Genomic DNA, 15,538 nt, shown 5'->3' with positions numbered 1-15,538 from the left:
AAATTTGATTTCCGTTGTCAAGGTCATGTGATTATTTTAATTGTGCGAATGTCACGATTACATACTCAAATTTCAGGAACCCAAACGAGGCGATTAATCGACCTCCCGGCTCTCGTCTCGTCGAATTTCTCGTTTGTAAAAGTGCTCTGCAGTTGTCTACAAATCATTTAGTTTCACACCTCTGCCGAAGGAAAGGAACTTAAGCTGTAGGTGAATCTTCCCACGAGATTTGAGTAACAGATTGGTTGAATCCTAACCTCTGTGTTCCAGGTAAGACTAGGTGAAGCGATTTAGAAGATGTTTTGATAACAGTCGTTGTTTGTAATGCCCCGAGTTGTAAATATGTCTCAAATAACCTGCTTCAGTACAACTATCATCGTGTACATAGTCGTATGTGATTCTGTTAAATAGCAAAAGTGAAGCAAGACCAAGCTTAATAGAATCTGAATATAACTTAAGGGTCCGGGATGTTGGATAAACATTCGAGCGCGAGGTCGTTAGCTTTTGTTTTCTCGGAAATGTCGATGAGAAACTTCAGAACGCTTAACCTATTGTCAAAACATTTGGAAGAGACGTACTTTTGGAAAATTCGGTTCGGGACTCGCTATGCTCGCATGTGAACCATTTCCAGAACAAACTAAGAGAGTCGTGAACTCAAGGAAGAAAGCCGTGTAATATTGATCAAGTGGTTGTAATATTTCCAAAGGTTGCTTGTCTTTATAAATCTACCGCTTTAATCTCTCTCTTATCGGCTGTTAATCATGTCTAACGCAGCTAAATGTGTTTCACATTGTGTAGAAGTTCGTGATTTGATTTGATCATTTAGACAGTCACATTGACTCGTTTTGAAGTTTACGCATTCACTCGGTTTTAAAAATATTTCACCATGGTTACGGTTATAGCAATGGGTAAATACAACCAAAGAAGCCGGGTAAAACTCCCAAAACACCACAATCGAGAGGGCATCCCTCTTTCTGTCTCTGGAATATTGATTATGTGATCAAAGTCATGAGTTTCATTTTCAAGAGAAGAAAAATTACCTCTGCCCCCGGTCGCTCTCAACTAGGAATTTCCCTTTTTATACCAAACGTCTATTCAAATTGAGCCGCAGCTAAATTCTTTAATTTGAACTTAAGATTGTCATGCAAGACATAAATTATCACGGAATGAAGCTTATAAGAGATTAAACTGTGTAAAGAAACCACCGATTTTTTTTCTTTTGTATTGTGGCTCGTTTAACTTGAGCTTCAACCGATAAGGTTGGAAAATGAACTGATCGCTGAAGCGCTCGAGGAAGACAAATGATATTTTCCTTTGTGTTCTTTTTTAGCTATGGAGGTTCCTCAAGGCAAGACAGATCAAAATCGCGAACAAGACGGCTCTCCAGGTTTGAAAACACTGAATATGAACATTAGCACTATTCTACAATAAAATATTTCATGCTTAGAGTAGAGCTACCACATATTGCAAGTTTACTGTAAATATTGATCATGACCTTAAATTTTGTTTGAAAGTAAAATTAGTACAGCGACACGAGGATGGAGAAACATGAAACTTAATCGTGCTGAAAATATTGCGTGGCTTTCAGAGCTGTTAGTTAGAGCTTAACCGGAAAAAAAAAACTACAGGCTAGTCTGCCATCTTTTGGTGGATATTTTCACCTCATTTTGCTTAAAGAGATGTATCACTAGCCAGGAACAGGAAAAAAGCTTAAGAGTGTGTCCACGAGAGCACTAGGCAGTCGTGCTACACACCATCTCACCGATTTCAATGAAATTTGGCCAGTTTAAAGGATCTACCCCAAAACTCAGAAAGACAAATTAGTTTCTGTTTTGGTTTTTTCCGGGGGGAGATAGACAACCCCCCGGTTTTTCTTGGTTTTCACCAGGGAAATCACTTCAAAGTACGTGAGATGTATGAAGCTTTCACTGCCATGGTATTTAACCAATTACTCTGAGGGTTTGCACACATATTATTACATCCTTAGTAAATGTCCGACACAAGTATCAGTCAATTTGATTGACGGCTTATCAATCAAAAGAGGCAAATAAACGACTGTGTTCTTAGACCTTTCTTTTCGATTCATCCAAATATTAACAACTTTGGGGTCAAATATCTCCTCTTGCCAGAAAGCTACAACACTAATCTTAATTTCTCCTTATAATCCATCATTTCATCTCTGAAAACCATCAAAAAAAATCTCAAGGCACTGCCGTATTTTTGTGTTAAATGCCTTTTAAAATCTGCGACTGTGACAAGCTTCTCTCAACTACACCAGTCACGCAATTCTGGATCTAGGCGGTCACTTAACTAAATAAACCTACATTTTTTAGCTCTCTTTACAAGATGATTGATCAAGAAAGCTAAAAAATTTGAAGAATTTTAGAGATTTTTCGTAGGAATGGAGAATTTCACGCTTACAGTGATGCGTGTTGGCGAAAAATTAATGGGAAAATCGTAGCGTTTCTTTTTTCTGTCGTTTATTACTCTGGAGATTTGCTGAAATCAGAAAATATGGCTTTTGTTCAGCACAAAACATTCATTAGTCTATAATTTGATTGTTTGTCGTCATTACTGCTCATTTCAGGGGATTTTAAAGTCACACGCTGCGTTTTGGTTGACATTATCACAAGTTCCAGTGTGCTACAACTTCGGCTTTTACAGACGAGAAATTCTGCGCTCTCGCTCGAGAGCAAATATCAATAGCTCCATCAAACTAGAAACTGTGCTACTATCCCGAAAATAACATTAAAATAGTGTTGACGTTGTCACTTACCGCCATCAAACATTTCTATGCAGAACTCCGCCAAACTAACATCTGTTGCGTGACCCGTAGACTTTCCGTAGGAATTATTCAAGCGCGTTGTTCATGCTTTCTGCTAAATAAAAATTTCAGAATAATCTGCAGATCTCTACGATTATTTGCTTGCTTCTATCGTAAAATACAGTATTTTTTTAAAGCATGGCGACTTCTTTGTTAGAAATATGGACGCCAGCGTGGAGCTCTGAAATTACATGTCTCTTTTACAAAGGAAATTTTTTCTTTTCTTTACAGAATGGTACTCTTTCTTTCTTCTTTGGGCCATTTTTTTCTTTTTTCTTTTTTTTTTACTGAGGACTTTTTTCCGCTCTTGATTTTTTCGTCGGCAAGATTTTTCGACAAGCAAAGAGCTTCTACGAGTGATTTTTTTAAAGTGCGCGATGTAAACAAGATATGGGATTACATTTAAGTGAAAATCGAGCCTCAACGTGAGCGGTTGCCGCGAAACTCGCCCAGGGGATGCGCCCAGGTCCAAGATTATGACACCTTCCTAATTTATTAACTTTCATTTAAAAATACGTTTTTCGAAATAAATCGGTTGCTTTTATAGATTTCGGGATTATTTTATGGAAACGTTATGTTGAATGTTTGAATTCAGTTTAGTCAAATAAAGCAAAATCGATTTTTTTCGACCTCTGAAGGTGGAGATTCCCTCTGCCCCCGGTCGCTCGCAGCTAGGAATTTTCCCTTCTTCCATGGTATGCGTATGGCATACCATGGTGAAAACCCAGCTGTGTTTCTCTTTCATTGCATGGACAAATTGCAAAGCTAGTCAATAGGGATACGTAAAATCTTATCGATTTTCATCTTATGTAAACATTGGCGGCTGGATTGATCAGAAGCGGACGAAAATAATTTTCTGACAAAAGGAAACCTATGGAAATCATTTCCGCATATCTATAATTTCACTCAGTCAAAAAAACTACCGGTCATATTAAGTACGTTGTGAGGTATTTTCGTTCCGAGGCAAAAAACATATCAGATACAAGCTGGAGAAAACCGTGTAAACAAAGATCATTGCGTTACAATGCAAAGATATATTGAGGATTCGAGAATGGTGGAGTTTGGCTTGTGCAGGCGAGGAAAGATTTGGATTCCAGCAGCTAAATTTAACGAATTCTGCAAAAGTAAATTCGACAAACGCAGGTTACTATTTTTTGCTGTTTTTGTCGGCTGTATATAGGTTAATTATTCTGCGGAGTTAGATGGTTACCATAATTTTGGATCTCTTCGTGATATTCCGGAACCTTGGCTTTTGAAATAAGAGCAACCTTGCTTTGCAGTAAGACCTGTAACTACAAGTTAACAACCATGTTTCATTATGCACGAGTTGGCCATGATTCTTTGATTAGATAAAGGAGGCCGTTGAATTTATTTGTCATGCTGTGGTGTTTTAATCGATTTCTTTCTTACCACAAACTTAACTGCAAATATATACGGCCTGTTTTCGTACTTACTGACGTTTTCGATAAACAAATCACGGCTCAAAGGAGAGAAGTCTGTCAGCGGGGATGGAAATTGTTTTTTACCGGGATGTTGCTTTTAGGAGGAATGAAGCAGGCGCTGAGAAACACGAGGAGATTAGGAGGTGGAGTGGCAGTTTGTTTCAGAAAAAGGTTTTTGAGCTGCGACTCTTCGCCATTCGCCTACACTTAGTAGCTCCCAGGCATCCAACGGAATCACCTTTAGGCGTCTTACTATACTTACGTATATTTAAATTGAGCCGCAGCTTAATTCTTTAAAACTAGGTATACCTATCGATAGAGTGCCAACGAGCGATCAATTTGTGGTTTGATAAGGGGGTTTATGCTGAGGCATAGTTTTTTTCAATTGATAAAAGGGTTTTTAATAAGAGTAACATGGAAACTGTACTAAGGTTTAAGGGCTTGGTAATATTAACCAAGTCATTTAATAACTTGAACATGTGAAAGGATATGAATAGTTCTTGTTATTAATGTAACATTATAAAGAATAACATAACAAAGAATATGAATTGTGTTGTATTGTATAACTGTTGCTTTGAAAGAGCATAAAAAAATAACACTGAATTTTTCAGTTACAATATGTTGATTGAAGCATATAGAAGGGGTTTTGGTTAGTACAATGTTTGTGAACAGAAACATACATGCACTAGTCTTTGCGAACTTAGTAATCTTAAAAAAAGCGTATGAACTTGAACGTGAAAACCAATGTGAATGGTTTTCTGCTATTAATACAACATCTTGAACATCAATACCATGGTAAGAAATAAAATTAACTTGTTTCGTATGTATGCTTTCAAATAACAGGTAACGTAACATTGAATCAGAACATGGTAATGAAAGTTTGTTGAAGTCTTGATACTTAAGTGTTGTAAATAAATATTTTAGTCGGTGGTCTGGCTTTGTTAATTCTGTACTGTAGGACAGTTTAACTCGACAGTGAAGATGATGATATTTCAGTGATCACTTTTCTGTTGACATTATATTTGAATTCTATGTCTTGAAGATCCATAAGTAGTTCTTTAATTGTGTCCGAGTCACTAAGTAATGAGATTGTCGGGTGGGTGGCGAAGAGGGACTCCAAGACATCTGTAAATGCTGTTAACCAAATGTCTTTTTCATCCAAATGTACAAGTAGTTGAACAGATGCATCTCGTTTGCATTGCATCGTTCTTTGTCGGACTCGACAGTTTTTACATTTGAGTGTGTTCTGTTGGGAGATTTCATTAATTTTACGTTTGCATGCTTGGCAGGTGATGAAAATGCTTAGTTTGCTGATCATTTTGAGGCTCTCTACTTTTGCTTCTTTCTCTAAATTTGCAAGTAATGCAGGGCCATTTATAGGTTTCAGTTGTTGATTGGCTTGTTTAAACGTTGTTGTAGGGGTTGTTCCCAGATGAGTGATCCCTTGGAAGTGCTTTGCAGTAAGGTTTTCAAACTCATATGTGGTGCCAGTTTTGATGTTCTTGAAAAGTGGATCCCATATATGAATAGCAGCAGTTCCAGTTTCATCCTCCAGGACACAGTCTTCCTTTACAGTTGTCATTTCACTTGAGGATTTCAATTGATTAGGTTTAGGGTTTTCATTTCCCAGTGAAATGGAAGCAGTGACATTTACTTTCTGATTGACTTGGAGTGTGGGGAGCTCCTCAAGTGTAATCTCCTTGGCAGGCTGAGTTGAGGGCTCAGTCTTTTGGGATTTGTTGATGGGTTTGTAAGCAAAATCAATTTCAAAGGTTGGTGTTACCCTTACTGTTGATTGCTGGTTGAATATGATGTCATTGTTGCTGTTTTGCTTAGTGTTTTTGAGGGTTACAACTGTTTTTGATGCTTCATGTTCTTGTAGCATGGAGTGGTTTGCAATATTAAATCCTACAACTCGTCTCAATTTTGATGGGCTTGTTTGTAAATCAAAATCATACCACTGATTTTGATTTCGTGAGCGTTGTATAGGACTCAAATTCTGAATGTAGCCACGGTGATTATCTAAGAAAGAGGAAATAAAAACTGAAGTTAGACATGAAATGTTGATCACAAAAAGTTACTGCATCACTGTCAATCAAATGTTCTGCAGCTCTTTGCAGCTCGTGACTGCTGTCAATTGTGCAGTAATCAAATCAAATCAAATCATTCAGCACAGTTCAGACAGCAGAAGTTGGGAGGAGCCACCAAAGATTTCAGTGACGGTAGTGAAATTGCGTTTGTCAGTAAGGTTTGAATTTTAGAAATGGCAATATATTTTTTAAATTACTAGATGTAATCTAGTATGGTGAGGCCAGACGAAGATTTTGTAACAAAAATTACAAGGGGTTGTTTCCTTTCAGCAGTTCTTGCTCATTCAATCTCCCTCCCCACCTACTTTCCAAGTGAAGAAAACAGGAATATGGAGAACCACAAAAAACCAAACATTGTAAATTAAAGCTACAGGTACTTACCAGAGTTTGTATTTTCTTTTGACATGATTGACTGACAGGAGATCTGGAAACTGAAGAAAAAGAAAATTTTCAAACAGCGCAGAAACATTTTTTTTTGAAATATCAAGGATTGTGTAAGCAGAAAGCACTGACAATGCATTTCCTTTTTTTTAGAGTAGAATATGAAATGTGAAATGTTTGTTGAAAATATTTGGAACCAGTCACCACAGGGAGACAAGATCAAAATTGTACAAAGTTGATTTTGAATTGTAATTGACTTTTTATCTTTTAATCTTAAGTGTAAAAGAAATATTTATGCGTGCATTGATCGCTTTGATTTGTTTAAAAGAGTATGACATATACGAAAATGTTTTTTAAGATATTTTGAGACGGGAATTCAGTGTTTCATTAGCCAACATATCAAGACGGTTTTCTTCTTCTAATCTAAACTTAAAGTTAGTAGACTTTTTGACCGCTTGTAACCTCTCTAGTGTCATTGGCTCAATAAGAAGATGTTGTATTATTTTTACTCTGCTTAAAGCAACATATGTAATTCCAGGAGATCTTTCTGATGATCCTAAATCAATCCAAGCTTTAGAGAGGGTCAGACCTTGACATTTATGAATTGTCATTTATTGCTAATTTTAATGGCAATTGCTTTCTCTCATATTTTTTTCCTAAACTTTCTGAAACTTGGGTGATGGGACAAATTGGGACACATCTTTGAAACAGAGAAGAAACTGATGGTCCTTTATATTCATCATCAAATTGAACCAATACACATATTGGAAGACATGGAGGTTGTTGTCCTTCATCATACACAAAGTCAAGTACTGTACCTAATGTTCCATTACAAAGGCCAACATCAGTCCATAGATTCATCGTTAACATTACTTTTGCTCCTTTTGATAAGTAAACTATAGGTTTAAGGCCTCCCATGTCATCAGCACTAAGTGTTTGTGTTCCAATAGAGTGACGAGCTTTAATTGTTGCTATTGGTTGACCCAAGCTTTTAAGTCTACTAATGTTTAATTCTGCGACTTTTTCCTTATGATAACAAATTCTTACAGAATTCTTTTCAAACTCATTCACATTGTGCACTTTGTCCGGTGTTCTGGAAATTAAAGAGTGCCAATCTGATTCAGTTGATTCACCATGGCGAGCTCAGGTTAGCATTTCTCTAAAATTGGATTGTTCAATATTGTTTCCTTGAACTCTTTGATTAACTGTCAATTTAACAACTTTCTTGAATTCATGATATAGGAGAAAACCTTGAATTTGCTTTTCTGTTTTTGGCATAGAATGGTAAAGTGGTTTGTCACCTACTGGTGGTAACTGAGCTATGTCACCGACAAGTATGACAGATATGCTGCCAAATGTCATGTCTGTTCGTCCAGTAGCTTGTCTGCAACGACTATCAATCCATCCGAACAAACTCTGGCCAACGAAAGAGTATTCATGTATTATTAAATATTTAACGTTTTCAAGGTTACTTTGTAGTTGTTGCAAAGGTATTCCTTTTAAATCACAATGTCTGTTTGAACCAATAGGTAATTTTAGCAGTGAATGTAGCGTTACTCCATTGACATTGAATGATGCTTTTCCAGCTTTTTTCTAACCCTAACCCTAAGCTAAAACCTTACATTTTTCCTGAAGCAAATTTCTTAAGGAATTAATGAGATAGCTTTTCCCTGTTCCTGCTACACCCATAATAAGAAAGCGCAAGGGATTTTGTTTACCACTGGAAAAATGATTGGAAACTATTTGATAAGCTACTTGCTGCATTCTACTAAAAGTTGAAGTATCTATGATTCTTGTTTCACAGGAATGGTGAGCACTATTCTTGTTTTTCTCTCTGTTTATCCATGTAGGCATTGCATTTATCTCATCATTTGTGAAATACTGATACACTTGATGCCAATATGCATGTGGTACAGGTGTAGATTTCTCACAAGTATCAGTTGTTTGAATAGTCAACTCTGCCATAAGCATCCACTCTTCTCTTTCACTTTTGGTGTTGTAATCTTCTTCAAAAGAATCCTTATTCAAAGGTGTTATGCATATGTAGTTGTTTACATCTTGCATTTTGGTTTCCCAATCAGGGACTAAGGATTTTGCAGTATCAGTTAGCAAGAATTTTTTCCAACATGTTGTGTATCATCAGCCTGTGGAAGGTTATCCCATGCATCATCAGGTGTATATTGCCAGGGTTTGTATTTAAGCAACTGATATTTACAAAACAAACCATAGTCTTCACTCTTTGGATTGGATGAATAATTAGGATAGGTTTTGACAATTACAGTTTTGTCTCTTTGTTTAAGTTTAGAGGCTTTGAAAGTAAACGTTGATGCAAACTTGAAAAAATTGTACTCTAATAACTGCAGGTCTACCTTGAGATACTTGTAACGTTCAGCATAGGTATCAAGCAATGAAGGAGCAGTACAAATTTGGTTATTTGCTTTAAGGTGTACTCTTCTCGATCCATCAAGAGATGCAGTGATAACCTCATGTGTTGCACTTACAAATTTTATTGACAGTAAATGATGCATTACCTCTTGAATAGAATAGTCTCTTTGACCAACAGTTTTCAGCAAAATTTGCTTAAGGGCACTTGGAGTATCAGTTGTATCATTCATTTTGGTGATAATATTGGTGAAAGCATTTTTGACAACAGAAGATGCTTTCTCAGCTTTGGATGTGTATTTAACAAGATATTCCAGACAGGCATGATAATCTATAATAATTTGAATGTCGCAATTTGCTCTCCACCCTTGAAGTTGTAATGGTTGATGACGATTCAATCTAGAGCCATTTCGTTTTGTGACAATAACAGCTTTATATTCTGTTTCACCAGTTTTTGTATTTATTGGTTCAAAATCAAGTCTAGTGTCAGGACAGTCGTCATAAGGAAAGTTAAATCTACAATGCAATTCGGATTTGTCATTTTGTCGAAGACAATATTTAGTACTACATGTAGTGTGTCTCTCGACTGAATTTAACAAATGTACGTAATCTTTTGCTATTTCATTGGTTTTTAATGAAAGATATGATTTTTGACATGGGTGAGTTTCTGGTTTTGACCATCCACCATCAGGAGAGGAAGGATTCCAAGTTTGACATCAAAAAGTCAACATATCTACAAAGGATTGTCTCAGCCTCTTTGCCTTCTTGTATTTCGTTGTCAATATTCACAATTTGCTCTTTAGTTAGTTTCATGTTGGTTTTCACTTTTAAATTTTGAAGCTAAGTATCCCTCGAGGGCCTTCTCAGTGAGGGTACATAATCCTGGGTCATTTTTTAACTTAGCAACTCCATGACAATGGATTGATCCTCTTTGGACTGCATATTCATATCTATACCAATGCCAGGAAGAGTGCAGTGATTCTTCCAACCAAAACTTGACAAACCGATCAGTTCTTTCTGAAAAGACCCAATCTAACAGACGTGTCGAATAAGTATTTATTTATTTATTAAATGTGGATTGTTTAAAACATTTTTGTGTCTATCACCTGGAGTCAGTTTTTCAGTGAAACTGTTGCTTAAAAGCTTGTGAAATCCTGGCCAGTGATATTCTGCACAAGATAAAGTAAAAAATATTGTTGGAGGTCCCTTTTGGCTTATTGTAGCTTTCAAATCTTCTTTTGACTTTTGCCAATAACCAGTGCTACCAGTTATGTTTTTGGCATAATGCATCAGCTTAGACATAAGTAAAGAATAGCTAATGGTAGTAAGCATTTTTTTTAGTTGTTCATCAGTTAGGTGGGCTTCATTTGGATTTTGTTTAAGAAATATACTACCCTGACCAAGAAGTCTGTGTCTTTGGATCATATTGAATGCCCAGTAAGCAAATCGTGGATGTCTTGCAAATCTGTACACCCATTCACCATTGATGTTTTCAGCAAACTTTATCAAATGCTTTACTTTTTCACCCAAGGTTGCATGTCGCTTTGTAGCAGTATTAGTTGGATCGCCTGTACCATCAGGGAAAAGAGTGGGAAAAGCCATTGTTACTAGTAGTTGAATTTTGAACTCATTTAAAGGTTTCCTTCCCCTATTAGGCCATGTAGTTTTATGGTGTTGTAATAGTTCGTCTTTTATTAGCTGCTTTTGTGGCTTCAAAACAACAGGATTTAATACAGTGCTGCTTAACTCTGTTTCATGATTGAATGGTATTTCATCACTATCAAGTGGACCTCTATCTGGATCTATTTCATCGTCACTGATTTTAGTACAATGAACCTTTTGCAAGTCACTAGGAATTCCTTCAGTTGGAAGGGAAGACAAACAAGTATAATCAATTTTAATGTTTTTGTACACAGGATTGTGATCAACTAACCACTGCAGAGCCACAGAAACTTTTTATCTTTGAACAATTAAATCTTTAGAAGTGTTATTCTTGCCTTCCGCTATTATTACTATTATAGGGAGTTCTTTGGGATATTTTGGTAGTGTGTCTGCAAGATCCTGGATATCTTGAGGGAAATTAATGCAATGACCTTTATAGGCTCTTCGTCCACCTGGCTTTGTGTAAACACTGATAACTGGAAAAGCACGAGCAATTAACATCTCTTCTATTTGGGTTAGACCTTGTAATTCTTTTGGAACTTGAGCTGGTATCATGCTGTTTTGAGCTGAGAACTTTTTAATACTGTTCTTGTCTCTTACACATCTTGAACAAACATAGTCTGCTTTTTTGTTTTTTACTGACAATGGCCATGCTTCATGGCAAACTCGGCAATGCCAGATTTTGAAAATCATGGACTCATGAAACCTCTTTATATTAACTGCTGCCCACTCCTGATGGTGAAGTTGTCCATATGTTTTAGCATGAAACAGTGAAAGATACTTATCTTGACTTACCACAGGACACTGTTTTGTTTTTTTTTCAATGAACTGTGTTCCTGCTTCACAAGTAGTTTGATTATTAACACTTTTCATTTTACTTCCAGAGTTGTTTTGGTCACTTTTCTTTCTTTTTCTATATTCCTTCATGTAATGTTTGTTCTTAATCCTTTTTCTTAGTTTGTCTGCTTCATTTGTAGGCATTTTTTTTAATGTTGTCCTTTTCCTATAATCCTTCACATACTGTTTGTTTTTGATCTTTTTTCTTAGTTTATCTTCTTCATTTGTAGTCAATTTTTTTTAATGTTATTTTTTTTTCTATATTCCTTCATGTACGCTTTGCTCTTGATCCTTTCTCTTAGTTCATCTGCTTCATTTGTAGTCAATTTTTTTAAGGTTATCTTTTTTTTCTATATTCCTTCATATATGCTTTGTTCCTGATCCTTTTTCTTAGTTTATCTGTCTCATTTGTAGTCAATTGTTTCTTAATGTTATTTTTTTTCTATATTCCTTCATGTATGCTTTGTTCTTGATCCTTTTCCTTAGTTTATCCGTTTCATTTGTAGTCAATTTTTTTTATTATGCTGCCACCTGCACTCATTTTCATTAGTTCTCTCTTCTAATTTACCTATGCCATTTGTAACATCTGATTTTTTGTTTCTGTATGTTTTCAGATGTTTTTGTTGTGTATCCAACTTAAGTCTCTTATCAGCTTCCTTTATTTCTGATTGTGTCCTTTTTTTGTTATTAAACGAATCATCTTGTTTACTTTCTTCCTCAATTTGATATGAAGAAGAGCTCAATTTGCCTGATTTAAAAAACACATTAGGCACCTGAGATTGAGTTCCACCCTGCATTGTTTCATAGCATTTGTCTTTTGGAAATGCTTCAGTTGGGCTATTTGGCTGTAAATCAGTTTCAATTGTGGATGAACACTTTTCAAACACAGCAAAAAACCAACCATTAGGGTAATTATTCAAAAGATCCTGAATTGAAGTGAAACTTCTCACTGACACACACAAATCATCAATATATATCCATTCAGTGTGATTATTTATAGCCACTGTAAAATGATGACTTGCACAGCGTACCATGCCTTTTAGTTCATAACTTTGACCTAACACATCGATGATGTGGGGAAAGTATACTTTATTGATACAAGTTGAAGCAAGTTCTATGAGTAAAAATTTTGGAAGGATAACAAAATGTTCTAGCAATGAAACATTCCCAGAATGCTGTTGACACAGACCACAGAAAAGTGCTTTGCTACTCACAGGCGGCCCAAGCTCCAGCTGTGAGATGATCATCTTGCGCAATAACAGTCATGGCGGAATTATAAGAGTTTGTATGGGAATATTTACGACCGCTCTAAGGAATAAAAAAATACGTCAAATTCTCAATAAAAATACTTCACCTTACTTCAACAGTGTATTGCTTGTTATCTGACCGCTTACTTTGATGAAAAGAGCCCATTTGAGCGAGTTGTTCATTTCGAGGTTTTCAACGTGCGTTCTTATGCACGTTGAAAACCTCGAAATGAACAACTCGCTTAAATGGGCTCTGTTCATCAAATTAAGCGGTCAGATAACAAGTGATACACTGTGGAAGTAAGGTGAAGTATTTTTATTGAGAATTTGACGTATTTTTTTATTCCTTAGAGCGGTCGTAAATATTCCCATACAAACTCTTATAATTCCGCCATGACTGTTATTGCGCAAGATGATCATCTCACAGCTGGAGCTTGGGCCGCCTGTGTGCTACTTGGAAGTATTGCCTCAGAAACATAATTGTCAAATAAGCTATGACCCCAGTTTTGGCAAGTAATATAAATAGCAAATATACTTGTATTTTTTATGATTGCATTGTTGCACAATGAGCAAACTGACTGATTGCTCTCTTTTACCAAAAAGAGAGATTGCAATTCCTCGGTCATAACATAACTGTGCTTAATTTGAATATGTCACTAAATACAGCATCTGCAGACATTGTAGCAAATGAGTTACAATGCTGTCTCAAATAAGCCCAAACAGGTTCTCGAAGGGTCATATCCGTCTCCCCATTACAACTTTGTAAATGCACACATGCTTCAAATAACGTTTGAAAAAACTCATTACGTTCAACACGTTGCAAAGAATCTCTAAAAATAGCAAAAGTGAGTTCAAGAAAAGAGTCAACTGCACAAGAAAACCTGCCCGAGTGTGTTAAGCAGTAATTCATAAAATGTTTTCGATTGTTATTCGTCTCTTACAACTGTTGATTGGAAGAGGTGGCCTCATTCTTCTTAATGTAACCGACACTTGTGTTTCCATTTACAATATGCGCTTCTTTATTTGTTATAATGTAAGGATTAAAGCTTCCGTGTGAGGCATGGGGAATTCTCCTTTGTAAATATTTTCCGCTATATTTCATAATACGTATTATGTTCTTGTTAAATGAAAAATAATATAAACTTGAGCATCCGTAGGAAAACTTCGTACTAACCCCAGTATTTACACTGTAATGATGTAATTTCAGTAAAAATATTGTGAGTACTGCGTACCATAAACACACCATGATTGATAAGTGCAAGAAATATACAAACTGCTTTGATTCCGTTTGTGAATACGCTGTTTGGAGGGGAGTAGTCCGTCAACGCTGCTCAATCGAACTTTCAGTGCAAAGTGAAAGTGAGAGGGAACAAGCTACTTCGATTCATGAACTTTCAGTTCGATACGCTAGTTCGATTGATGAACAAGCTCGTTCAATTCTCTGGTGAACACGCTGGTTCGATTTCGTGATTGCTGAACTTTCAGTTCGATACGCTGGTTCGATTGATGAACACGCTCGTTCAATTCTGTGGTGAACACGCTGGTTCGATTTCGTGTCTCGAACACTGAATTTGAACACTGGATTTGCTCTAGTTTCAACAGTTTTCCTCAATATTCAGTTTGATTGATGAACACGCTGGTTCTATTGATTGCTGAACTCGCTGGTTCAAATCAGTAGCGAACACGCTGGCTCTATTGATCTCTCTACCACTGTATAACACGCTAGTGCTATTGGTCTCTCGACCACTGCATATTCTGAGCAAAGTGAGAGGAAACAAGCTACTTCGATCGAGGAACTTTCAGTTTGATACGCTAGTTCGATTGATGAACACGCTCGTTCAATTCTGTGGTGAACACGCTGGTTCGATTTCGTATCTCAAACAGTGAATTTGAACACTGGATTTGCTCTAGTTTCAACAGTTTTCCTCAATATTCGAATTAGATGAAGAGTTTTGTAAAGGAACACTGGTCGATTGAAGTTTTAGTTTGATTGATGAACACGCTGGTCCTATTGATTGCTAAACTCGCTGGTTCAAGTCAGTAGCGAACACGCTGGTTCTATTGATCTCTCAACCGCTGTATAACACGCTAGTGCTATTGGTCTCTTGACCACTGTATATTCTGAGCCTATGAAATTCTTTACAATTCAATAACGACCACAACAAAGAAAACACTCACCTTCTACAACAAGATCGAGCTGCTTGCACTTCAAACCAAGCGAAGAGACGCTTCCGTAAACAAGCTCATCAAACAACCACGCGAAAGTGTCTAGATGTACCGCCTCCTGATTGGTTAAAAACTACAATGTAACACGTCTTTTCATTGGCTTGAATAGTTCCTTCCTTGCAATTGGCCTAAACTGAGACATTGTTACATCTCACACCTTATACTTACACTTTTCAATGCCGATCGAGAATTTTTTCGCATACACCATTCTTCGCCCGGCACTATTCTCTGCCGCCTCGCCAGCCGAGCGTCTTCGCTCGGCTGGCTCGTTGGCAATGAACATAAGATTGTCAATTGAGATTATGTTTTAAAGCTGTTTTGTCAAACACAGCTTAAATATTTAGTTTCTTCATAAGAGCTGTTTAAACCAATGTTTGTCGGCTTCAAATATAGCACAAATTGAATCCCATGGACAATTCAGCTTTTTGGTTCACTGTTTCTGATTTA

The 15,538-nt window shown here is 36.6% G+C and overlaps 2 protein-coding genes and 1 long non-coding RNA gene across 6 annotated transcripts in view; 1 reads left to right on the top strand and 2 right to left on the bottom strand.

The window, feature by feature from the left end:
• The window catches only part of LOC149053074 (uncharacterized), a 51,243-nt gene extending 44,916 nt beyond the window's left edge, over positions 1-6,327 (top strand). For 2 of the 4 annotated variants that reach the window (XR_016188819.1, XR_016188820.1), the window contains 2 exons: positions 1,331-1,387; positions 2,588-2,905. This is a non-coding gene — a long non-coding RNA (uncharacterized LOC149053074). Of the gene's footprint in view, positions 1-66; positions 271-1,330; positions 1,388-2,587; positions 2,906-5,685 lie in introns of those variants that run through there. The other 2 variants (XR_016188830.1, XR_016188825.1) reach the window with 2 other exon arrangements.
• On the bottom strand, positions 4,699-15,538 carry LOC149053072 (uncharacterized). Its single transcript, XM_089213322.1, has 3 exons — positions 15,044-15,538; positions 6,738-6,787; positions 4,699-6,288 (listed from the first exon to the last, which is right to left on the bottom strand). The coding sequence occupies exons 2-3, from the start codon at positions 6,760-6,762 to the stop codon at positions 5,231-5,233; spliced, it is 1,083 nt and encodes a 360-aa protein (XP_089069448.1). The 5' UTR covers positions 6,763-6,787; positions 15,044-15,538; the 3' UTR covers positions 4,699-5,230.
• Positions 8,843-11,762, bottom strand: LOC149053073 (uncharacterized). The gene is made up of 3 exons (XM_089182298.1): positions 11,117-11,762; positions 10,226-10,978; positions 8,843-9,558 (listed from the first exon to the last, which is right to left on the bottom strand). Exons 1-3 carry the CDS (start codon positions 11,760-11,762, stop codon positions 8,843-8,845), a joined length of 2,115 nt encoding a protein of 704 aa, XP_089038424.1.

Source organism: Pocillopora damicornis, chromosome 1, assembly GCF_964200805.1.
Source record: "Pocillopora damicornis chromosome 1, jaPocDami1.2, whole genome shotgun sequence".
NCBI classification, from domain to species: domain Eukaryota; kingdom Metazoa; phylum Cnidaria; class Anthozoa; order Scleractinia; family Pocilloporidae; genus Pocillopora; species Pocillopora damicornis.
Note: the sequence above shows the minus strand (reverse complement) of the source record. Positions and strands in the feature narration are given on the sequence as shown.

Excerpts from the sequence above, each read along its gene's own strand:
- LOC149053072 (XM_089213322.1), bottom strand. The coding sequence starts at position 6,762 with ATGTCAAAAGAAAATACAAACTCTG. Across the intron at positions 6,289-6,737 it reads AAAAGAAAATACAAACTCTG|ATAATCACCGTGGCTACATT; the intron begins GTAAGTACCTGT and ends CCTCTTTCTTAG.
- LOC149053073 (XM_089182298.1), bottom strand. The coding sequence starts at position 11,762 with ATGCCTACAAATGAAGCAGACAAACTAAGAAAAAGGATTAAGAACAAA. Across the intron at positions 10,979-11,116 it reads AATAGTAATAATAGCGGAAG|GAATTCCTAGTGACTTGCAA; the intron begins GCAAGAATAACA and ends TTCCAACTGAAG. Across the intron at positions 9,559-10,225 it reads CACTGAAAAACTGACTCCAG|AATATAAAGCTGTTATTGTC; the intron begins GTGATAGACACA and ends CTGGTGAAACAG.